The sequence below is a fragment of the Chiloscyllium plagiosum genome, unplaced genomic scaffold, assembly GCF_037043375.1.
Source record: "Chiloscyllium plagiosum isolate Xiang-an unplaced genomic scaffold, Cpla_swu_hap1 HiC_scaffold_8, whole genome shotgun sequence".
Classification (NCBI taxonomy): domain Eukaryota; kingdom Metazoa; phylum Chordata; class Chondrichthyes; order Orectolobiformes; family Hemiscylliidae; genus Chiloscyllium; species Chiloscyllium plagiosum.
In genome coordinates this window covers 42,032,018-42,056,959 of record NW_028270146.1, presented here as the reverse complement: position 1 = coordinate 42,056,959, position 24,942 = coordinate 42,032,018, and the positions used below count along the sequence as shown (strand labels likewise).

At 40.3% G+C, this 24,942-nt stretch overlaps 1 protein-coding gene across 5 annotated transcripts in view; it reads left to right on the top strand.

The window, feature by feature from the left end:
- Window positions 1–24,942, top strand: part of mdga2a (MAM domain containing glycosylphosphatidylinositol anchor 2a) — a 956,359-nt gene that overhangs the window by 348,655 nt on the left and 582,762 nt on the right. For all 5 annotated transcript variants that reach the window (XM_043697346.2, XM_043697340.2, XM_043697342.2 and 2 more), the window contains exons 4-5: window positions 986–1,182; window positions 18,476–18,608. In XM_043697346.2, the coding sequence (XP_043553281.1) occupies window positions 986–1,182; window positions 18,476–18,608 (330 nt within the window). The remainder of the gene's footprint in view (window positions 1–985; window positions 1,183–18,475; window positions 18,609–24,942) is intronic.

The window sequence follows — 24,942 nt, the reverse complement described above, 5'->3', positions numbered from 1 at the left end:
TGAACGTAGAAGGGTGTCCGTGATGAGGCAATAGAAATGAATTCTTCTCCTTGACGATAAGCAGCATTGACAAAGTACTTTCTTATTCTTTGCATCAGTTTGTGCCTCCCTTTAGTTCTGAAATTTTCTGAGATCTGGGAAACACAAGTAGGCACCACTTAAAGTTGGAACAAGAAAAAGAAGCTCCATGACCAACCCACTTTCCAGCAATAAGTTGGTCAGTCACCTTCTTTTAAAGTTGGAAGTTGGCAGCTTTGGGACATGTTATATTCATATTTGAGATATTTTCTATTCATGCTTTGACACTTGATGGGGGTAAGCTGGGTTAAAACTCCCCTTCGTTTGGTGAAATGTTAACTTATGCAGAACCCGCACAGGGTTAAAATTGGGCCTATTCAGTCCAGGTTGCTCATGACGACAGTTTGTGTTATTTGTGCAGCCATTCTCACTGATTTCAATCTGTCTTTTATTTACAGCCTGTCAGGGTCCCAGTTTAAACTGCCTAAACCAAACGACTACACCTTACAACAAAATCTACCTTTACTTGGATGTTGATCAAAACTAAATTGAAAAACGTGCAGAAAGTCCACAGAGTACTTAATCTCAGTTAATGCAGGTGTGAGCACTTCTCAGGAGTTCAGACAGAGGCTCTTTGATAGGGTTGAGGGAAAGTTAGTCATGCCCTGAGAATGTTTGCTGTTGACAGGATTTGAAATAAATAGAAAATATTTTCTTTCTTGCCATTGACATTATTCACCTTGAACACAAATTTCATAAAGCTGAGTAGCAGAAAAATATAATTATATCTCTTCCATCAGTTTATGCCAGCAGAAAGGTACATGGAGAAGGAAGAGTATTTCACTCCTGAAACTGCAGCTGGCATTTCACCTAAGATTTATGATACAAATTCCACAAACAGTATTAAAATGATTGATATTCAAGGTTATTCAACTCAACTGAAGATTTTTCTTTTTGTGTTTTGCAGATTTGGATGACCCTGTACTGACGATACATCATAGTATAGGTGAAGCAAAGGAATTGTTTTACTTTGAAAGAACTGTATTCCTTAGGTGTTCAGTCAATTCAAATCCCCCTGTCCGATACAGTTGGCGTCGAGGAAGAGAAATTCTATCACAGGGATCAGACAAGGGGATTGAGATCTATGAACCCTTTTTTACTCAGGTACATTATTGACCTTATTGTCAATGTCTGAACAAAGTAACTGAATCCCATTTGACTTGTTTGTCATTTTGTTGTAATGCGACAATCATGTCTCTCAGCAACCTCATGCTATAGAAAATCACGCAATGGAAAACCGCTATTGAAAATCGCACTGTAGAAGATTGCTATCGGAAATTGCTATACCCATTCACTGGAAAGTTTGCATAATCCAAACATCATCCATAATTTGTTAATTGCGTTATAGCCAATTTGTGTTAACAAAACGAGTGTAATAGCAAAGTAACCTGCATAGCAGACATGACTTCCTTGTTGATGGCTAGGCTGAAAATGCCTTCCATTAAGCTGTGTTCTAAATTGGCTGGAAATTTGCAGGAGTGGCTCGGGAGGATAATCTAACCGCACTCTTCCTCCACGATCACTTTTTAATACTTCAACCAGTCTCCAGACTGGCTGCATATGGTATATTTTGCAAATGGACAATCTGCCATACAACAAAGCTTTTGATGCAAATTAAAACATAATAAAATGAATTAAGATATAACAAATTTAGTGAATAAAGCTGATATTTCAGGTGAAATAGTGCAATGCGGAAGTCTTCTGACATCACAGGTAAAATTTCAAATATTTATTTTAAAATATATTTTAAATGTCCATTTTTAAAGTAAAATGCAAGAACTTTCGTATTTGCATTTTTATTTATACTGATGTACTGTTCAAATTGGTCTAATTACAACATGCTGATTAGTGGTACATTTTGCTGATTGAAGCATTTCATTCAATTGCAGATTTCACACACTCCACCCCATTTTTTATCCTTGGCACCAAATTTGTGACAAGATCAAGCTGTTTCACTAATAAGAGAGATATGTTTTCTAACAACAGTATGCTCAAGTAATCCAAGATTAACACATCCTCTTTGACCCATGGTCTGTCCACTTAATTGTGTAATGATAAATGCCTCAGATTGTGGTAATGGCCTGGAGCAGATGGACATAGACAGATGGAGCAGTTCTCTTCAGCATCTGTACAGCTATAGCTATAGGATTTTCTAAACATTAGGCACTAGCTATTGAATTTACTTTATGAAGTATAGAACAATTGGACACTTGGTTATACCAATTTTTTCCATTTGAAAGGATAGGACTATAGTGTGCCTTATTGTTGTGCAACAAATGTGTCGAAATTTGCTATTAATGTTAGGAGATAATTAGTAAAAGGAAGTACTATAAACCTTCTAGCATTCTCAATGCAGGTTGCCCGTCTGAATTTTAGATAATATTAACTCAAAAAGAAAATCCCACCGTTCTAATTTTGTAGAAGCTGCAGGGTTTTGCTTCAACCAGAATCACAACATCAGCGAACTTCCTCAAGCATGCTCCAGCTGTCTGCCTTTTACTACCATTCCTAATTAAAATAAGCATCTGCATCCAGAAGTCACTGTCTACTAAATCTATTTTACAGTTCAGACTCTACAGTTATATTTAACACAGATGAAGTGATATGGTAAATTGGATTAATGTGTATTTACAATTCCTTTTGTTGTTTTGAGAGTTGAATTAACATTTAAAAAGATGCAAAATTGTTGATAATTTTAAAAAGTCAATGTTTTGAGCTGAAGAATTACCTGGAGCCACCTTCGCCAAAGTGGAGAGAAAATTCCTCCTGTTCACTTGACGATTTAATTAAATTTGAGAATACAAACCCTTGCAGGTTTCATTATCTGCTTCAATATTCATTCTAAAAATTAATTTCTTAGTGGATGACACTGAGAATTAAATTGATATCAACAATCATACTAACTTTGGAGCAATTTTTAAAAGACGCTCCTGAAACTAGGATGTTAGTCCTAACATGTCCTTGAATTACCAGCAGTTTGGAATTAAGAAAGTTTGCAAATTGTGTTAGCTATAGTTCAATGGGTCGTACTCCCACGTCTGAGTCACAAGAATGTGAATTGATGACTGGAGCAAGGAAATCTAGTTTGACACTCCAGTGCACTATAGAGGGAATTTTGCATAGCCAGAAGTACATTTTTTCAGATGTGATATGAAACCGATGACCCATTTGCTCTCTCAGTTGAAAGAAAAGGTTCTGAGGCATTATATCAAACAGCCAAGGAAGATTTCCCTGCAGCCTGTTGAATCAACATCACACGAGCAGATTATCTTGCTATCATCATATTGCTGTTTGTAGGAGTGTGCTATGTGGAAATTGGCTTCCTCACTTCCTATATTACAACAGTGACCACACTTGCAAAAATGCTTTCCGGTCTATCAATTGTTTTGTGATGACCTGAAATTATGAAAAGAGCTTTATCACTTTGTTACCCTTCTCATTTCTGATTTTAAAGGAGTAATGTAAGAAATACATTAATAATGTAAATTGACTATTAATGCAGAGGCCTGAATGAATGTTTCAGAAACATGATTTCAAATCTTGCCACAGCAGCTAGGGAAATTTAAATGCAATTTATTAAAATAAAAATCTGGAATAGAAAGCTAGTCTCAGGATGAAAGTGCCATTACAAGCCAGTCGGGTCATTAATAAGTATAGAAAATCTTTAGATAGTCTGCCCTGTATGTAATCTGAGATGCACGGCATTGTAGTTGACTCTTAACTACCCTCTAAAATTGTCAAGTCCTCCTGGTGTATCAAATGAGAATAAGATAGGACAAATGTCACCATTGACTTAGATATAAAATGTGATATGACCAACATACACAGAAAACCAAAAAACTGTGGATGCTGGAAATCAGAAAGAAAAACAGAAATTGCCTGGAAAAGCTCAGCAGATCTGGCAGCATCTGTGGAGAGAAAGCAGAGGTAATGTTTCGGGTCGAGTAACCTGTCTTCAGAACTAGTACTAGGTGCTGCCTATTGTGTTTTTCCAGCAATTTCCAATTTTGTTGCATAAAACCAGTCCACCTTGCAACGTTCTCCCAAATACCACCCATATATTTAGACTAAAATTGGGAAAACTGTCACTGACTAGTTAGTGAGCAATCACACATACAGAATCATTCTCTACAACCAATGTTCTTCTTGGTTACCTCCTGACCCATTGATCACATTGAATGACCAGATGTGACAGCACAGTGACATACATTCAGAAGTACTTGGATGGGATAGATTCAGAATTCCTGATGAAGGGCTTTGGCCCAAAACGTCGATTTTCCTGCTCCTCGGATGCTGACTGACCTGCTGTGTTTTTCCAGCAATACACACTCAACTCTGATCTCCAGCATCTGCAGACCTCGCTGTCCTAGATTCGGATCAGTTTATAGCAGGCTAAAACACGGGGTGCTGTGAGCCAACATTTGCAGAAGAATTATACTTTTTTTAATTTATAAACTCATTCAACTCCTCAAGCCTGTTTGGTCATTCAGTAAGATTATAGCTGACCTGACTTCGGCTGCAACTCTACCTTCTGACTTAGCCCTAATAACATTTAACTCCCCTGTTAAGTAAGAATTTATCTCTGCCTTAAAAAAAAATTCAAGGGCTCTGTCTCAACTGCACACTGAAGAAGGGAGTTTCAACAACTCGAACATCTGAGAGAAAGATATTCCCTCATCTGCTTCTACAATTTTTACATTGGCCCAGATTTTCTGGATGGTTGGACAGTTGTTATTTCAGTTGAGTTGAGAGTTACATGTGGGTACCCTGTGGAATCCCTATTTTAGTACAAGAATGAGAGGTGACTTTCTTAAAACATACATTATTCTTAAAGGATCTGGCAAGGGCAGATGTGAAAAGTATCCCCTTGTGGGAGAGTCGAGGGCCACAGGGCATAATGTCAGAATTAAGGGTCACACATTTAAAACATAGATGTGGAGAAATTTCTTCCCTGAGGATTGTGAATCTAAAGACTTTTTTTTACCGCAGAGGTCTATTGGTGTTGGTTTTTTTAGGTATATTCAAGGCTGAAACTGTCAGATTTCTAACAATTAAGGAATCAAAGGTAATGGGGTAAAGGCAGAAAAGTGGAGTTGAGAATTATCAGGTTATCCATGATCTCATTGAATAGTAGAGATTCGATGGGCTGAATGACCTATTTCTGCTTCAATGTCTTATGGAATTGCCTGAGATTTTGAAGATTCCAGTGGGTTATTCGTTTGCACCTGTTACCCTCCAAAGGTCTCCATTTAAATCAATGGATTCAGATGGTTCTGATAAAATTAAGTAAACAGATACTTAGGAAAAAATAAGGTCATTCAACACACAGTATAACCTTTGGATAGCTGTCCAAATAACCCGTACTTACCTCTCACACCCACAGCTGCATCTCCCCTGGAAGACTTATACTACACCAATCCTAGTTCGACAGTATCACACCTCACCTGACCCCTTTGTCCTCCACCGACCACTGCTTCCCTTACTCTGTACCTGCTCTATTCCCCCCCACTTCCCCTGCTGTTTAATATGCCTAGCTCTCCCTCCATTCCGTACCCAGACCCCTCCCCCTGCTGCTGGATCCCGGCAACCTCCCCCAAATCAATACAAGGATGGCACGATGGCTCAGTGGTTAACACTGCTGCCTGACAGTGCCAGGGACTCAGGTCCAATTCCAGCCTCAGGCAACTGTGTGGACTTTGCACATTCTTCCCATGTCTGTGTGGGTTTCGTCTGGGTGCTGTGGTTTCCTCCCACAGTCCAAAGATGTGCAGTTTTTGGAAATTAGCCATATTAAATTGCCCACAGTGTTCAGGCATGGGTTAGGTGGATTAGTCATGAGAAATGTAGGGTAGGGGAATGGGTCTGGGTGTGATACACTTCGGACGGTCATGTTGGGCAAATGGCCTGTTTCAATACTGTATGGATTCTATAGTAATACCCAATCTCATGATTGTCTCACTTCCTGCTGCCCTTGTGAGCTTGCACTTGGCGTCCTCTCCATCTGACAGCTTACCTCCTACACCCTTGTCCTTTCAGCACCATAACCCTCACACTTTAATATGTGCTTATCTTTTGACAGCAGCTGTCAATGTGGCTGTCTGTGATTCTGGATATTCACATCCCTGAGTGTGACAGCTCACTGTTGTGAAAAGGGCCTGTGATTTCCATTCCCCTGGAAGTCTGTACTACAAAAGAATTGTCAAAAGAAAAGTACAGTTCCGCATTTTGAAGAAGCCCTGGTCAGAATAATCTCTCAGCAATGTGAAGCTCCTTCTTTACACTGGAGAAAAATAGGGGCAAAATGGCAACTTGTGTGAGATTGTCACTCCTCAGAAAATCAGGCATTCCGTGTCAGATTTGGGTGGTGCAGTGGCTCTGTGGTTGGCACAATGGCCTCACAGCACAAGGGATGCAGGTTCGGTCTTGGGCGGCTGCCTGTGTGGAATTTGTACATTCTCCCTGTGTCTGCTTGTTTCTTCTGGGTGCTCTGGTTTCCTCCCACAGTCCAAAGATGTGCAAGTTAAGTAGATTGGATGTGTTAAATTGCACATCGTGTCCAGGGATGGGCAGGATAGTTGGATTAGCCATAGGAAATGCAGGGTTGCAGGGAAAGGGTGAGGATGGTGGATCTAGGTGGAATGCTTTTCAGACGGTCCATGCGTGCCTGATGGGCTGAATGGCTTACTTCTACACTGTAGGGATTCTATGTGTCCTCCTTGTTCTAGACATTTCCACAAGAGGAAACATCCTCAGAAAGCAGTGGAGGCAGCTTGGGGGATTTGGAGCAAAATGACGCTGCAACCAGCAGAACCAATTAATGATAGCCAATTGCAATTTTATGAAGGACAGTTGTGAGTGGCGCAAGACAATTAAACAATAAATGGAAGGATAGAAATTTCATGCAAAACTCAGCATATCTGGGAGCATCTAAGGGGAGAAAGCAGAGTTAACATTTCAAGGCCAGTGACTCTCCATCAGAACTCATGGTGAAAAGTCACTGGAGTTGAAACATTAACAGATGCTGCCAGACTTGCTGAGTTTCACCAGCAATATCTTTTTTTTCAGATCTCCAGCACCCACAATTCTTTGTTTTATTATAATGAATGGCAGGAGCAAGGTCCTCAGAGACCTCAGTTTTGTGAAGGTCAGAGGTGAAGCAAAAGTGACTGTGTTTTTGTTGTGAATGTTTAGTTTCTCTGCTTTTTTCCCCTATCATAGGTAGATAACCTCAAATGTTTCCCGCATTATACTCCATCTTCCACATTTCTGACCACTGCAAAGTAACTTACCTAGTCTGTGTCAGACATTCAGTCCCTTTAATCATATTGAACAAAGGCTACAATGAGGAACACTTGAGTAGCCCAATATCTAACATGGAGGACAATCTCTCAACCTCAGAATACTGGTTCAGGAGTTTTTCAGGGCAGTCTCCTAGGGCCAATCATCTTGAGCTCCTTTATCAATGCTATTTGCTCTATTATAAAAGCAGAATGGGAATGCATGCTGATGATTGCTTAGTTCAGTCTTATAATAAGTTCCTCAGATAATAAAACAGATTATGCCTGCTTGCAACAATACCTCGAGTTCAAGCTTATGCTAATAAGTGGCACAGTGCATTCATGCCACAAAATACCCAGGAAATGGCCATCTACTCTTGACATTCAATGGCATTGACATCTTTGAAACACCCGCCATCAATATCTTTCTATTGATCAGAAACTGAACTGTGCACGGCATGTAAATAACATGGCTACAAGAGCAGGTCAGAGGCAAAGATTTAGTTCATTTAGTTTCTCTCTAAAACTGTTCAAAAGGCACAATTCAGTCAAAAGCCAATTATGTTTTATGTTTTGGCAATATGTAGGTTTTATGTGTGTAACACACGTTTTATTTCCAAGTGCTGCAGAAATATCCACTCTCTGGCTTCCAACTTCTTGCTTTTGAGAATGCCCAGTGTGCAGATTAATCACAAATGATGGAAATGAATAGCCAGAAAAGTCTAGAAGACTTAAACTGCAGACACAGAAAAGCATGAAATAAAAACAAAATTGACACTTGTATCGTCTCTATGGAGAGCAACATTGGGTAAACAATTCAGGTTGACTGGCCCTTCTGAAACCTGTCTGGACATTGATCTCAAACATTCACTCAATCATTCTCTCTCCAGACATCATGAGAGACTGATTGAGTGTTCCCAGAGTTTTATGCTTCTTTACAAACTCAACAACAAACGGGTTGGGAGCAGGGTTAGTTGAGTTAGACATTCAGTCCTGCTCTGCCGTCATTAAAATCATGGCTGATTTGGTTATTCCATATTTTTATCCACCCTGACATTCTCTCACCCTTTGCTTATCAAGACCTTGTCTACTTTATTCAAATATTCAAAGTCTCTGCTTCCATCATCTTTTGAGAGAAAAAGGGAAGCATAGTGGTTCAGTGGTTAGCACTGCTGCCTCACAGCATCAGGGTTTAATTCCACTCTTGGCCTGTGAGGAGTTTGCACATTCTTCCCATTTCTGCATAGGTTTCCTCCCAACGATGTGTAGGCTGGGTGGATTGGCAATGGGAAATACAGTGATAGGAGTTTCTGGGTGGGATGCTCTTTGGAGTAGGTGAGTTTACCCACAATGAGCTGAATGGCCTGCTTTCGCACTGTAGGGATTCTATAAAAATAAGTTTGAAAGACTCCTGACTCTCTTTGAGGAAAATTAGTGCTCCCCCTTGTTTTAAACAATTAATTCCAGTTCTAGATTTTCCTGTAAGAATAAACATTCTGTCCACATCCACCCTGTCAAGACCCCACAGGATCTTGTATATTTCAATCAAACCACATCTAAGTTTTCCTAACTATAATGATGCAACCTTACCGTGGCCAACTTTTCCTTGAAAAGACAAGCTGTTCCAGGCACTAGACTCGTTAACCTTCTCTGAATTGTTTCCAACGTACTTACGTCTTTCCTCAAATAAAGAGACTAATACTGTACACAACACTCCAGATCTAGCCACCAATGCCCAACACAACAGAAGCAGCACCTCCTTACTTTTGCATTCAATGTTCCTCGCAATAGATAATAACATTCTATTAGCTTTTCTAATTAGGATCTATAACTGCGTATTAACCTTTTAAGATTCATGCAAAAGGGCAGCCAGATCACTCTGGTTTTGCAAGAGAATTTGGTCCTGTGGAATGCTCCTCCTGCAATATGTGAGAGCGCATGGACACTTCAGTGTCCACAGTGACCATGTATGCAGGAGATGTGTTCAGCTGCTGATGCACTCACTATGGAACATCCATGATGTTGAGGACGTGCATAGCACATTTAGTGAGCTGGTCATACCTCTCCCCTCAACTCTGTCCAAACCCCAAAGGATCTTTCCACAGCCAATAGAAATTTACCTGTACCTCTACCAATGTCATCAACTGTGTCCATTGCACCCGATGTGGTCTTCTCTACATCGGGGATACAGGAAGCCAACTTATGGATCGTTTCAGAGATCATCTCTGGGACACTCGCACCAACCAACACCATTGCCCCATGGCTGAACACTTTAACTTCCCCTCCCACTCCACCAAGGACATGCAGGTCCTGGGCCTCCTCCATCGCCAAACTCTTACCCATGAGAAAGAACACCTCATCTTCTGCCTTGGGACGCTGCAACCACACGGGATCAATGTGGAGTTCACCAGTTTCCTCATTTCCGCTCCCCCAGCCTTATCTCAGTCCCAAGCCTCCAACTCTGCACCGCCCCCTTGAATGGTCCTATCTGTCCATCATCCTTTCTTCCCACCCATCTGCTCCACTGTCCGTCTTTGATCTATCACCTTCTCCCCCACCTTTATCTACCTATCACATTCCCAGCTAACTTCCTCCCAGCTCCATCCCCTCCCATTTATCTCTCAGCCCCCTGGCCCACAAGCCTCATTCCTGATGAAGGGCTTATGTCTGAGACATCAATTCTCCTGCTCCTCGGATGCTGCCTGACCTGCTGTGCTTTTCCAGCACCACACTCTCTACACCGCTCTTAAAGGCGGAGAAGTGTTGGGTGACCACCCAGCAGAGAAGTAAGCATGGGCAGGCACTAAAGGAGTCTACTGTGGCCATCCTCTCTCAAACAGATATACCATGTTGATTACTGTTAGGGTTGGCACCTCAGGGAAAAGCAGTGACAGTCAAGTTTTTGGCACTATAGTTAGCTCTGCTGAATAGCAGGAAAGGAAGGTTTTAGAGAGCACATTAGTGATAGAGGCCTGGATTTTGAGGGGAATTGATAAGCAATGATATGGCCACAAATGGAATTCTCAAATGGTATATTGCCTTCCTTGTGCCAGGTTCAGGGATGTCTCAGGGATGCTGCAGGACATTCTGGAGGAGAGTGAACCATTGACAGTTGTGGTACATATCAGTACCATTGAAATGGATTTTTTTAAAAATGAGATCGTGAAAGAGAAAGTTATATAAGTTTTTTAAAAATGTGGCTCAAGCGCTGATCTCTGAGGCACCATTCCTTACATCTTGTCAACTAGAAAATAACCTATTTATGCACATGGTCTGTTTTATGTTTGCTAGCCAATCTCCTATCCATGCTAAAGCTGAGCTTTTATTTTATACAATAGCCTTTAATATGGCACTTTATTCAATGTTTTCTGCAAACCTAAGTACAGTACATCCACCAACTGTCCTTTATCCACATGTTACTTATTCAACGAATTCCAAGAAATTGGGTAAACATAATTTTCCTTTTAGAGTCAGAGAATCATAGAGCATGGAAACAGGCCCTTCAGTCCAACTCGTCCATACCAACAAGATATCCCAACCTAATTTAGTCCCACATGCCAACACCTGGCCCAGACCCCTCCAAACCCTTCCTATTCATATCCCAATCCAGGTGCCTTTTAAATGTTGTAATCATACCAGCCTCCACCACTTCGTCTGGCAGCTCATTCAGTTACACGTACAACCGTCTGAGTGAAAACATTGCCCCTCAGGTCTCTTTTATATCTTTCCCCTCTCATCCTGAACCTATACCCTCTAGTTCTGGACTCCTCCACCTCATGGAAGAGATTTTGTCTATTTATCTGATCCATGCCCGTCATGATTTTGTAAACCTCTCCAAGGTCACCCCTCAGCCTCTGACACACTAGGGGAAAACAATCCCAGCCTATTCAACGTCTCCCTGTAGCTCAAATCCTCCAACCCTGGCAACATCCTTGTAAATCTTTTCTGAACCCTTTGAAGTTTCACAAAATCCTTCCAATAGGAAGGAGATCAGAATTGAACACAATATTCCAACAGTGGCCTAACCAATGTCCTGTACAGCCACAACATGACCTGCAAATCCTGTACTCAATACTCTGAGCAATAAAAGAAAGTAAACCAAATGCTGCCTTCACTATCCTATCTACCTGTGATCTTCTTTCGAGGAGCAATGAACTTGCATTCCAAGGTCTCTTTGTTCAGCAACACTCCCCAGGACCTTACCATTAAGTGTATAAGTCCTGCTAAGATTTGCTTTCCCAAAATGCAGCACCTCACATTTATCTGAATTGATCTCCATCTGACACTCCTCAGCCCATTGTCCCATTTGATCAAGATCCTGTTGTAATCCGAGGTAACCTTCTTCACTATCCACTACACCTCCAATTTTGGCATCATTTGCAAACTTACTTACGAGACCGCTTATGGTCACATCCAAATCATTTTTATAAATGATGAAAAGTAGCGGACCCAGCACTGATTCTTGTGGCACTCCACTGGTCACAGGTCTCTAGTCTTTTGCAAAAGATTATTGAGTCAGCCTGATTACCTTGAATTTTTCTAAGTGTCCTATTATAACACATTTCATAAGGATTTTCAATACTTGCTCTATGATGCGCTTTAAGTTAACTGGCCTGTAATTTCCAGATTTCTGTATTCCTTCCATGATGAATAAAGGAGTTACATTCACTATTTTCCAATCTGGAAGCTTTCCTAAACTTAAAGAATTTTGGAATGCCCAGAGGGTAATACCTGGAAATGAACGTATTGACCGTGCATCAGCTAGCTCCGTAACCACTCAATTTAAGATTTTGAAAGTGCAGTTCCTCTCGTACTAAGATGGATTAGTATTGCAACAACACAATCAGCTGTAGGGTAAAACTAACTTGTCTCATGATGGTCTAATCCCGGCCTGCGTTCCCTATAAGTAGGTGAAAAATCCAATGCTTGCTGAATTCTGCTTTACACTGATAGAAGAGCTGAAGTTGAAGGATCCAAAAGTGACCCTACCACAAATGCCTGGTTGTCACAAGCCAGTTATCCGTGAGGTAACTTCTCAAACACCACTTGCTTAAACATAAAAGATCGAAAGGATCATGAGGCTTAAATCCTCTATGTCACTAAAGACTGAAAGCATGATCCCTGGCTGATCCTGAATTTCAATTCGACTGAGAAACTTATCTGGCACCTACTTTGCTGTTCAAAACAGGCAACAACTACAAATCTATACTCTTGAATCCATGTATCTGCTTACAACTGTTAGTTAAATTCAATTTTAATTCAAACCAAGATTTGCTACTTAATATATTTTTCATTGTTAGCCAATTTCAGTTTGAGATTGTTACAAAAGTGATAATTTTGTTCATATACTTTTCCCAATCCACACTAATGACTTGTATGTTCTAGCATGAAATTTGTTAGTGCTGATAGACAGTTGATCGGGCAAAGTTGCAGTCAGTGTGATGGGTTGAAGTGTGCCTATTTTAATACAAGAAGTGTCAGGAATAAGGGGGATGAACTTAGAGCTCGGATCAGTATTTGGATATCACAGGGGCAGGAATGGTTGTCAGGTGTTCTGGGGTTTAGATGTTTCAAAAGGAATTGGGAGGGAAGTAAAAGAGGTGGAGGACTGGCATTGCTAATCAGGGCTAGTATCACAGTTGCAGAAAAAGAAGTTGTTGAGGAGGGCTTGTCAGAGTCTGTATGAGTGGAAGTCAGAAACAGGAAAAGAGCAGTCACTCTACTGAGTTTTCCACAGACCCCACAGTAGCAATAGAGACATGGAGGAGCAGATTGGGAGGCAGATTTTGGAAAGATGCAGAAGTAATAGGGTTGTTGTCATGGGTGACTTCAACTTCCTTAATATTGATTGGAACCTGCTTAGTTCAAATACTTTGGATGGACCAGTTTTTGACAGGTATGTCCAGGAATGGAGATAGGCTGACTAAAGGGGAGGCCATATTGAATTTGGTGCTTAGCAATGAACCAGGTCAGGTGACAGATCTCTTAGTCGGAGAGCATCTTGGTGATAGTGATCATAACTCCCTGACCTTTAATATACTCATGGAGAGGGATAGGAGCAGATGGTATGAGAATGTATTTCATTGGGGGAGGGGGAATTACATTGCTATTAGGCAGGAACAGTGGAGCATAAATTGAAAACAGATGTTCTCAGGGAAATGAATGAAAGAAATGTGGAGGTTGTTTAGGGAGCACCTGCTGGAAGTGCTGGATAGGTTTTTCCCACAGAGGCAAGGAAGGGATAGTAGAATGAAGGAACCATGGAGGGCAAGAGATATGGAATATCTAATCAAGAGGAAGGAGGAAGCATACTTAAGTTTGAGGAAGCAAGGATCAGACAAGGCTTTAGAGGAAGGAACTGAAGAATGGACTTGGGAGAGCTAGAAGGGGGCATGAAAAAGCCGTGGCGGGTAATATTAAGGAAAACGTCAATGCATTTTACACTTATGTGAGGAACAAGAGGATAGTCAGAGTGAGGGTAGGGCTGATCAGGGATAGTGGAGGGAACTTGTGCCTGGAGTCAGAGGAAGTAGGGAGGTCCTTATTGAATACTTTGCTTCAGTATTCACTGGTGAGAGGGCCTTTGTTGTTTGTGAGGACAGCATGAAACAGACTGATATGCTCAAACAGGTTGATGTTAAGAAGGAGGATGTGCTGGAAGTTTTGATAAACATGAGGATAGATAAGTCCCCAGGGCCAAATAGGAAATACCCAAGGTTGCTACGGGAAGCAAGGGAAGAGATTGCTGTGTCTTTGGCAATGATCTTTGTGTCCTCACTGTCTATTGGAATGGTGCTAGATGTTTGGAGGATGTTTGAATAGGGATAATCCTGTTAATTCCCTGGGTTATCCCTAGTCCCTTTTGTTCAAGAAAGGGAATAGGGATAACCCTGGGAATTACAGACCAGTCAGTCTTATGTCAGTGGTGGACAAATTATTGGAGAGGATTCTGAGAGATAGGACACATGTTATTTGGAAAAACATAGTTTGATTAGAGATAGTCAGCACGGCTTTGTGAGGGGCAGTTCATGCCTCACCAGCCTTATTGAATCCTTTGAGGATGTGACAAAACACATTGATGAAGGTAGAGCAGTGGATGTGGTGTATATGGATTTTAGAAAGGTGTTTGATAAGATTCCCCATGGTAGGTTCATTCAGAAAGTAAGGAGATATGGGATACAGGGAAACTTGTCTGTCTGGATACAGAATTGGTTGGCCCATAGATAACAGAGGATGGATGGAAAGTATTCAGCCTGGAGTTCAGTGACCAGTGGTGTTCCGCAGGGATCTGTTCTGGTTTGTAATTTTTATAAATGACTTGGATGAGGAAGTGAAAGGGTGTGATCGTAAGTTTGCTGGTGACACGGTGCTTGGATAGTATGGAGGTCTGTTGTACATTACAACAGGATGCAGAGCTGGGCTGAGAAGTGGCAGATAGTGTTCAACCTGGAAAGGTGTGAGGCATAGTTTTAAATTAAGGGGGGGTAGGTATAGGACAGATGTTAGGGGTAGGTTCTTTACTCAGCGAGTCGTGAGTTCATGGAATGCCCTGCCAGTAGCAGTGGTGGACTCTCCCTCATTATGGGCATTTAAGCGGGCATTGGATAGGCATATGGAGGATAGTGGGCTAGTGTAGGTTAGGTGGGCTTGGATCGGCGCAACATCGAGGGCCGAATGGCCTGTACTGCGCTGTATTCTTCTATGTTCTATGTTCTATGTTCTATGATTCACTTTGGAAGGTTAAATTTGAATGCTGAATACAGGGTTAAAGGCACGATTCTTGGCAGTGTGGAGGAACAAAGGGATCTTGGGGTCCATGTCCATAGATCCCTCAAAGTTGCCACCCAAGTTGATGGGGTTGTTAAGAAAGTTTGTTGGCTTTCATTAGCAGGGACTGAGTTTAAGAGCTGTGAAATTATGCTGCAGCTCTAGAAAGCCCTGGTTAGACCACACTTGGAATATTGTATTCAGTTCTGGTTGACTTATTGTAGCTTTCGAGAGGGTACAGAGGAGATTTACCAAGATGTTGCCCAGACTGGAGGACATGTCTTATGAGGAAGTGTTGAAGGAGCACGGGCTTTCTCATTGGAGCAAAGAAGGATGAGAAGTGACTTGATAGAGGTGCCCAAGTTGATGGGAGGCATAGATAGAATGGATAGCCAGAGACATTTTCTCCAGGTGGAAATGGCTATCATGAGGGGCCATAATTTTAAGGTGCTTGGAGGAAGGTTTAGTGGAGATGTCAGATGTAGGTTCTTTACTCAGAAAGTGGTGGGTGCATGGAATGCACTGTCAGTGGTGATAGTAGAGTCAGATACATTTGGGGCATTTAAGCAACTCTTGGATGGGCACATGGAAGATAGTGGGCGGCATGGTGGCACAGTGGTTAGCACTGCTGCCTCACAGCACCGGAGACCCGGGTTCAATTCCCGCCTCAGGCGACTGACTGTGTGGAGTTTGCAAGTTCTCCCCATGTCTGCGTGGGTTTCCTCCGGGTGCTCCGGTTTCCTCCCACAGTCCAAAGATGTGCAGGTCAGGTGAATTGGTCATGCTAAATTGCCCGTAGTGTTAGGTCAGGGGTAAATGTAGGGGTATGGGTGGGTTGCGCTTCGGCGGGTCGGTGTGGACTTGTTGGGCCGAAGGGCCTGTTTCCACACTGTAATGTAATCTAAAAAATCTAATCTACAATGAAGGGTACGTAGGTTAGTTTGATCTTAGAGTAGAATAAAAGGTCGGCACAACATCGAGGGCTGAAGAGCCAAAACTGTGCTGTGTTGTTCTATGATTCAAAAACATATATACACAGAAAGAATAATGACATGTAAGTTCTTGCAAAGATATTTACATACTGTACTTAAGAACTGAACACTGACATGCAAACATAATTTGAGATTTATGAATTTGTCATAAAGTAATAAAACACTTAGGTGAATGTGCTCCCTTCTAATCCCTTGCCAATATGTTTGATGTTCAATCGTCAAAGCAGTCAGATGTCCACTCTCGATTGTTTTCTCTTTTCATGATAGGATAAATGTTCAAAGAGAGAGGAAAAATTGTTATCTTACCACCTGCCTTTTAAGAGCATGTAGAAATTTAAGTCAACAGGGGTGTAGGTTTGCTCGCTGAGCTGTAGGTTTGATATCCAGACGTTTCATTACCTGGCTAGGTAACATCATCAGTGGTGACCTCCAAGTGAAGCGAAGCTGTTGTCTCCTGCTTTCTATTTATATCTTTCTCCTGGATGGGGTTCCTGGGGTTTGTGGTGATGTCATTTCCTGTTCATTTTCTGAGGGGTTGATATATGGTATCTAGATCTATATGGTTATTTATGGCATTGTGGTTGGAGTGCCAGGCCTCTAGGAATTCTCTGACATGTCTTTGCTTAGCCTGTCCCAGGATAGATGTGTTATCCCAGTCGAAATGGTGTTTTTTTTTATCCATGTGTAGGGCTATGAGGGAGAGGGGGTCGTGTCTTTTTGTGGCTAGCTGGTGTTCATATAACCTGGTGGCTAACTTTCTTCCTGTTTGTCCTACGTAGTGTTTGTGGCAGTCCTTGCATGGAATTTTATAGGTGTCGTTGGTTTTGTCCATGGGTTGTACTGGGTCTTTTAAGTTTTTTAGATTTTGTTTGAGAGTGTTGGTGGGTTTGTGTGCTACTGGGATTCTGAGGGGTCTCAGTAGTCTGGCTTCAGAAATTTCAGAAATGACAGCCAGACTACTGAGACCCCTTGGAATCCTAGTAGCACACAAACCCACCAACTCTCTCAAACAAAAACTAACAAACTTAAAAGACCCAGTACAACCCATGGACAAAACCAACGTCATCTATAAAATTCCATACAAGGACTGCCACAAATACTACGTAGGACAAACAGGAAGAAAGTTAGCTACCAGGATACACGAACACCAGCTAGCCACAAAAAGACACGACCCTCTCTCCCTCATAGCCCTACACATGGATGAAAAAAACCACCATTTCGACTGGGACAACACATCTATCCTGGGACAGGCTAAGCAAAGACATGCCAGAGAATTCCTAGAGGCCTGGTGCTCCAACCACAACGCCATAAACAAACACATAGATCTAGATGCCATCTATCAATCCCTCAGAAAACAAACAGGAAATTACATCACCACAAACCCCAGGAACGCCATCCAGGAGAAAGATATAAATAGAAAGCAGGAGACAACAGCTTTGCTTCACTTGGAGGTCGCCACTGATGATGTTACCTAGCCAGGTAATGAAACGTCTGGGTATCAAACCTACACCCTGAACCTCAACCTGAGCTACAAACATTTAAGTTAACATTTGAATGTAGGGAAGTTGTAGTTCAGTAAAAGAAAATAAAAAGAGATAGGAATACTGGCCGGTCATCGAATACAGCAGTTATAATCAGACCAATATTAAAATGGAATGAATAAATTGAGGATTAATTGGATAGTTAAAATAGAGACTGAAAATGAAATGTACTAGTGTTCAAGGCTATCCTAAATTTGCCAAGAGCTTTCATTTGTATATCATTATTGGATTATTTAGTTCAATCGTTCAATTTTAGAAAATAGCTCAAAAGGTAGAATCTTTGTGTTCAGGCCAATATCAGCAGATGAAGCAGAGTAGTTACTAAGATGGTCGAAGTGTAAAACTGTTTTCCTCAAAAAGAAAAATATGGCTGTGGACCACATCAATAATTAAAAATGTGCTCACCCTGCTTTGCTTGTAATTTGTGTTAGTGACCTCAAATGAGATCAACTTCAAGTTTAGTATCACCACAAATTCAACAAATGATGACATCTTTAAAAACTGAAATCTAATTAGTTGAAATGCAGGCTGTGCTTTCCTCCTCACTGTGAATATTTCACATTTTCTAACATGTCAAGTTTGCTGTATAAGTTAAAGCTAAGCCCAATATATAAACAGGTTCAGTTTCAAGAATATTTGATACTGTTACATGATTTCATGAAATAATAACACTTAATTTTAAAGTTTAAGTTATTGAATTTTAAGTTTTACAGACTTTTGTGTATTACTACCTTTGGGGTGCTTTTGCACTAAGTGTATTGTTCATTCAGTATTACATTACAAAAAGTATATTCTTACTCAATTGCTATTTTTTAAACAGGGTGAAATAAAGATCCTGAAATTAAAGAATCTACGTCCTCTGGATTATGCGAATTATAGTTGCATTGCATCAGTCAGAAATGTTTGTAATATCCCTGACAAGATGGTTTCATTCAAGCTCAGCAATGCTACAGGTAGGTAAAGTCTCACTTTAAATACAGCCATGTAGACAAATGATGCATGTTCAGGCACTTTGTTCCTCTTAATATTCAATCCGCATCCGCTGAGTCCTTTTTGATTTATGGTACTTTAGCAATAGCCCTGTAAGTTCACAATGTGCAGCACCACCCATGCACAATGTGGTAGGCTGCTGGAAGGAACCAATTATCCAAATCTATTCAAATGTTTGAGAGCTGAGATGCCCACTATCTATTTACACTGTGCCTTTCAGACTAGCTGTCAAAGTAATGCACCAGTTTTTGTATGTACCTGGATGCACAAGAAAGGCAGTTTTAATATAATGCAGCTTCAGTTACATATATTGAACATTGTTTCTTCTGAATCACTAAACACTATCACGGTGATCTGCAGGTGAAAGTAGCAACAATGGATTTCACTTATGTTGCACCTTTAACCAACCAGAGTGTAATAAAACAAAATTTGACATTGAGTTAATTAAGGGAATACTATATTCGAGCAGGTAACCTAGCTCTTGACTAAAGTGGCTGCATTCTAAGGTGCAGCTCATTGGAGAAGAGAGAGAGAGAGAGAGAGTGAGAGAGATGCAGAGAGATTCAAGGAAACCATTCTAGAGGGTGAGTTATGGATGCCTAGGAGAATAAGCTCTAATGAAGAAAGATGAAAACTGTGTATATAGTAGACTCAACAATAGAGAAGTTCAGAAATTTGTAAGTGTTGTTGGATCGAAGGAGGTTGCTGAGATCAGGAGTGGCAAAGCCAGGGAATGATTTGAAATCAACAATGATAGTTTTTAAAAATTCCGTGATTGTTGGACTAGAATCAGTGTAGGTTAGCAAACAGTGTTCCTATAATGGATAAGACTATAGCCTTGTCACGAATGCAGAATCGATCTACGTCTGCAAACCTATTCACTTCAAAATCAGATCCATACTGTTAATGGGACATTGGGCAGTTTCAGTACATGTCATGATACTATGCATTGTCTCATTGAATGATAAACCTGATTCTATATCTGCTCCACTGATTTATCCGTTTGTGTGACTTTTGGTGAAAGCATATTCTAATTGCAGTTAGGTTTGTTTGATTCAAAATGTTTTGACACAATTCAGCATATAGACTAGAGTGACAGCATTCGCAGTAACATATGATTCAATCATCATAAATTGGCATTAATATCATTTTACAGCTCTAACACGTCATTCATTTCAGCCTCCCACCTCAACGTATATAATTGTATGGTGCCTTACAATTCTACTGCATGCAATTTATTACCAGCCTCTAGTCTTAGTGTAAAGTATTTGGCTGCTATCTTATTCCACTCATTAAAAATGCACAATGTCAATGTCTGTAATTAACTTCAACCAACAGCTCTAATATATGCTATTGATTATTACCTTCCAGCTCAACTTATATCATTGACTGTCAGCCTAACTATGTAACTTACTATGTTAGTGTGATGGATGTGTCGGAGCTTGACTTATATTTTTTGCTCAGGGCACTGGAATTTTATGAGCATTGTTTAGTATTATTCAATACAAATTGTCAAGTAACTTAGCTTCAAAGCACAGGCTTTGCAGTTTAGAGCCCTGCAGGGTTATTGCTGGACTACAATAAATCTACACAGTGAAATTTACTTAAAATGGTCATCATTGCAGAATACACAGCTACTCTTCACAAATAGATGGTTTTGAAATGTAGTTACAGGCCAAAGTCAATGCTGTATTGACAAAATTATAGATGAATGGTCACTAAAGGGTCTATGTATGTGAATATACATGGTTTTTGTGATCTTTAAGGTAATTTTCATCATACAGATTGCTTTCAAAGAAATGGTGAACATTTCATAAATAGTTTGCTATAATAGATTGGGAGTATTGGTGTGTAATGGAAACAATGTTTTCAGAGAGTTAGCAATTTAAATATATTTTAAATGGTTCTCTAGGATTACACCATAAAATGCAGAATATTACAGGAACAAACTAAAACACGTTTAATTGATTTATAACACATGTTAAAGTTATCTTAGAAAGTTTACAAACAATGCAGCATTTAATCTTTTGATAGATGTCAAATGTTTCTCATGGTTTAGCTTTCTATTGCACAACACTATAGGAGAAAAATTAAAATGCATAAGGTATAAGATTGGAGAAGAGGGTAAATGCCAGGGTTTTAAAATTACACTTTATGATACTATTATGTACAGACTTACCCCATTTATTTCTATACTCGCTTAGCATTGTAACTCATTTTTTTTTAAAAAAGGTATAAACCTTGTACTGAAATATCAGTAAGGACTTTCAATAACCAACTGATTGTTTATACATGGTGTACTAGGTCATCATTTCAGGATCATGGATTTTAAACCATGACTTTTTAGTATCAGTAACTTCTGCCAGTAATTTGGTAGAGTTTCTTTTTGGCTGGACAGTTGGAGTCAAATTTACGTTGTAGTTGAAGTTATGCTCGCAGTAAGTGATGTTGAGTGTTTGAGCACAAAACTGGTCAAGGCACAGCTAAATTTTCAAATAACAATTTCTTCCCATCTCATTCAAAAATCCCTTTCCACATTGGGAGCAGATGTTTCAAATTCTGTAGAATTTTTAGACTTTATACCTGAGAAGACTCTAGGCAAAAGATATACCTCATAATTTCTTGCTTGTTGATGACTGTTGCCAGTTCAGAGCTGGAAATGCAGTGTAACATGGTCTTGCCCTCCTATAAATCCAGCTTCAGCCTTATGATCTCCATGAAGAACACTGGAGTAATTAACAGCCTGCTCTATGAAAGCCTTACTTGGATCTCAAACTCCCTGGCCAGATGTTGTCAGCACATAAATTCACTTACCTTAGCTGTCTCTACCTGTCCATAATGATGATGAGAAAAATGCAAGAACTGGCAAAGCAATTGTATCCTTCTTATACTTTATCCAGCAGTCTGGAAATGAGGGTGAGTACATCTGTAAGAAACACTCCTACCCACTCTGCTTTCTGCACGTGAGGCTTAGACTGTACCAATATTAGGCTGAAAAGCTTGACCCCTTTTCTGTGAGCTACCTTCAAAGTTTCTGAAGGTGAGACAGCAGGACAAAATACAAAAAACTGAGGTCCTCACCCAAACTGACATGCCAAGTACACGCCATAGTATCAGCCACAACTGGGGTGGGATGGTCATGCAATAAAGTCTGTGTACCTGTACCACATGGACTGCAGCAGTTCAACAAGAGATTTCACTACCAACTTCTTAACAGAATAATGGGGAAAGCTCACCCAAGATCATTACACTGGTACAACCAAACTGAATGTGCCTCCTTTGAAAGTAAGCAGATCACAATTAGCAAGAAAATGCAAGGGACAGGTAACCCAGGACCAGATTATTCAAACTACAGCCATCTGTAGGATCCCCTCCTCTTTGCAGCCAAAGTTTCTGGGCGCAGATTAGCCTCAGCAGTCACTTGTGTATACTCCAGAACTCTACCAAACACAAACAAAAACAGAAATTGCTGGAAATGCTCAGCAGGTCTGACAGCTTCTATAGAGAGAAGTCAGAGTTAATGCTTCAGGTCCAATGACCCTTCCTCAGAATACTGTCAGTAGTTAACACACTCAGCTTCCCCTTGAAGGACAAGTAAGAAGGAGCTTCTGTGCAAATAAAATTTTCTATGAATCAGTGGGTTGAGGGAGGGTTATTGTGTGGGTGCAATTCATGAAGCAAACAAAAACGCCCTGCAGGATAATACGTGTTAGCAGCACTTGTAACTGCAAATTCTATGAGTAATAAAATAACACATTCTGATGGTTGAAACACAAGCTAGAATTAGAGATATCAGTGGGTTATAACAATGAAATGTTGAGTCACTAGATGTGTGATAAGAAGGCAGTAAATGGATACTAACTGACACTATTGTAGGAAGGTGCTTTCAACTGTAATCGCTTCTTTGTCACAGTTACGCACATTTCTTTTCAGGTATTAACAACAAAAAAAAACACATCTGATGAAGAAACAGAACTCATTTTTAAAAATTATGTTGTTGTTATCAGAGCTTTCCATTGCTTCTGGTCCTGGGTTACCTGTCCCTTGCATTTTCTCGCTAATTGTGATCTGCTTACTTTCGAAGGAGGCGCATTCAGTTTGATCTTGGGTGAGCTTTCCCCATTACTCTGTTGGCTGGCACAGTTGCTCAGTGGTTAGCACTGCTGCCTCACAGCGTCGTGGGCCTGAGTTTGATTCCAGCCTCAGGTGACTGTCTGTGTGGAGTTTGCACATTTTCCCTATGTCTGCATTGGTTTTCTTTGGATGCTCCAGTTTTCTCCCACAATCCAAAGATGCGCAGGTTAGGTGAATTGGGTACGATAAATTGCCCAAAGTATCTAGGGTCGTGTAGGTTAGGCATATTGGTCAGGGGAAAATGTAAAATGTGAAAATGACAGGGTTGGGAAATGGGTCTGTGTGGGATACTCTTCGGAGGGTCAGTGTGGACTCACTGGGCCGATTGGCCTGTTTCCACACTATAGGGATTCTATGATTCACTTAAAATGGTTCTACACTAACAATTATTAATTCTTAAGCTACATGGAAACTGATGTGGGCAGGAATTACTTCACTGTACATTTTCAGTCTCTTTACCATCATGTGTCACTCTGAGAGTATCAATGGAGATGATGAGAATGAATAACCATCCTGTCACACGTCAGTATAAGCAGATGATTAAAGTACAAATTTGCTACATCTTCAGAAGCATGGGAGCATACAAGTATGAAAAGCCCACCAGTCTTTTACTCATTTGTGTGTTTAGTTTTAGTCCAGCAGTGAATTGGTGCATATTTTTCTTCAGAGAGCTCCATGTTTTGGGATCTGTTTCGTGTTTCTTCAAGTGTATTTATTATTTGCAAATGCCTGGGTTAGGTGCTCTTTGGGCAGTAATGACTGCTATTTTGAAAGCTGAAGAGGCATTTAATTTTCAAACTGCTGCCAAACCTTTAAACTGCTAATTTTGTTGTGCCCTTTATACTGAACAGACTGGAGTGATTCAATATGCATTGCATGAAGGGCAACCTTGCATTCTATTAGAATGTAACCTTCTGAGAGTCACGTGGCAGTTCAATCTTTTAGTGATGTGGGCATAGGGAGTGTAAGTACCATTCTGTGAATTATGTTACCAAGGCTGGTGGGAAATAAAGTCAATAAAGCCTGGAATCACACAACAGGCCATTTAACAACGACGGAGAAATATAGGCAGGTCTATGTTTCATATGCTAGCTGCCAGTTCACACCCTCTCATTAAAAGCATGAAGAATATACTTTTTTATAATTGTAAAGAAACTCTAAAATGGCACTTACTGAATCAGCTTATTAGCTGAAACTGAGCAAAATTCCATAGGTGATCATGTGTTTTTAAATCTTTGTGGTTACGTTGTATTTTGCCCCTTCCTCAAACTGACCTATGGGTAATAGAAGTGCACATTATTGCATTCATAATATATGCAAAAATGGAAGGCACTTTGGAATCAAAATGCATATCTTTGGCATGAAATATCTCGTTTAAATATTGCAGCACATTCACCCCAAACGACTCCACACAATGATCCAATGTTAACAATCTTGCTTTAGAAAAGAAACAACTGCATCTGTGGTGAACATTTAACATCACATAAGAGGAGGTGAGCAATATCTTGTTCGGATTTATATCGCGCCTTAATACTTAATATTTTCTCATCAGTCCGATTTTTTAAAAAAAGACAGCGAATAGTAGAACACATTTTGGAAGCAATGTGCCTCACATTGTCCATTCTTCTTACTTTATGCATTATGGGAGCTATTTGTGGAGGTTTCATCACCTGACCTATCACATTGTTTGGGAAATCAGTCTCTGAACTCTGGAGATGGCAGGCCAATCCTCCAAAACGTTGAGGGCACATTTTTGTGGACAATTTACACACTGGACTAAAGCAAAATAGATTGATGTTGCTATTTTGTTGTAACATAGTTAAGAGTTAGGTACTGATTACCATCGGAATGTATATCTGGCTGTGCTACATTTACTGTTGGGTTGCAACTACATACCAAACCACGACGTTTTAGACCACCAGACACATTAAAAAACTGCAGGAAATATGTTCAATAATGCTCCAGTATTATGATCAGTGTGTTCCACCAATAAATGTATATTTGAAAAGAAAATATCTGAAATTCAGTTATTTCCTAAAAGAATGGAGCCACAAGATTCCATGATTGGAAGCAAATTAATTGTTATTGTACAAGAATCTTACAAAAAAACATTAAATACTCTCTTGAGTAATACAGTGTTTCGGCCAGAATCAACTCAATTTA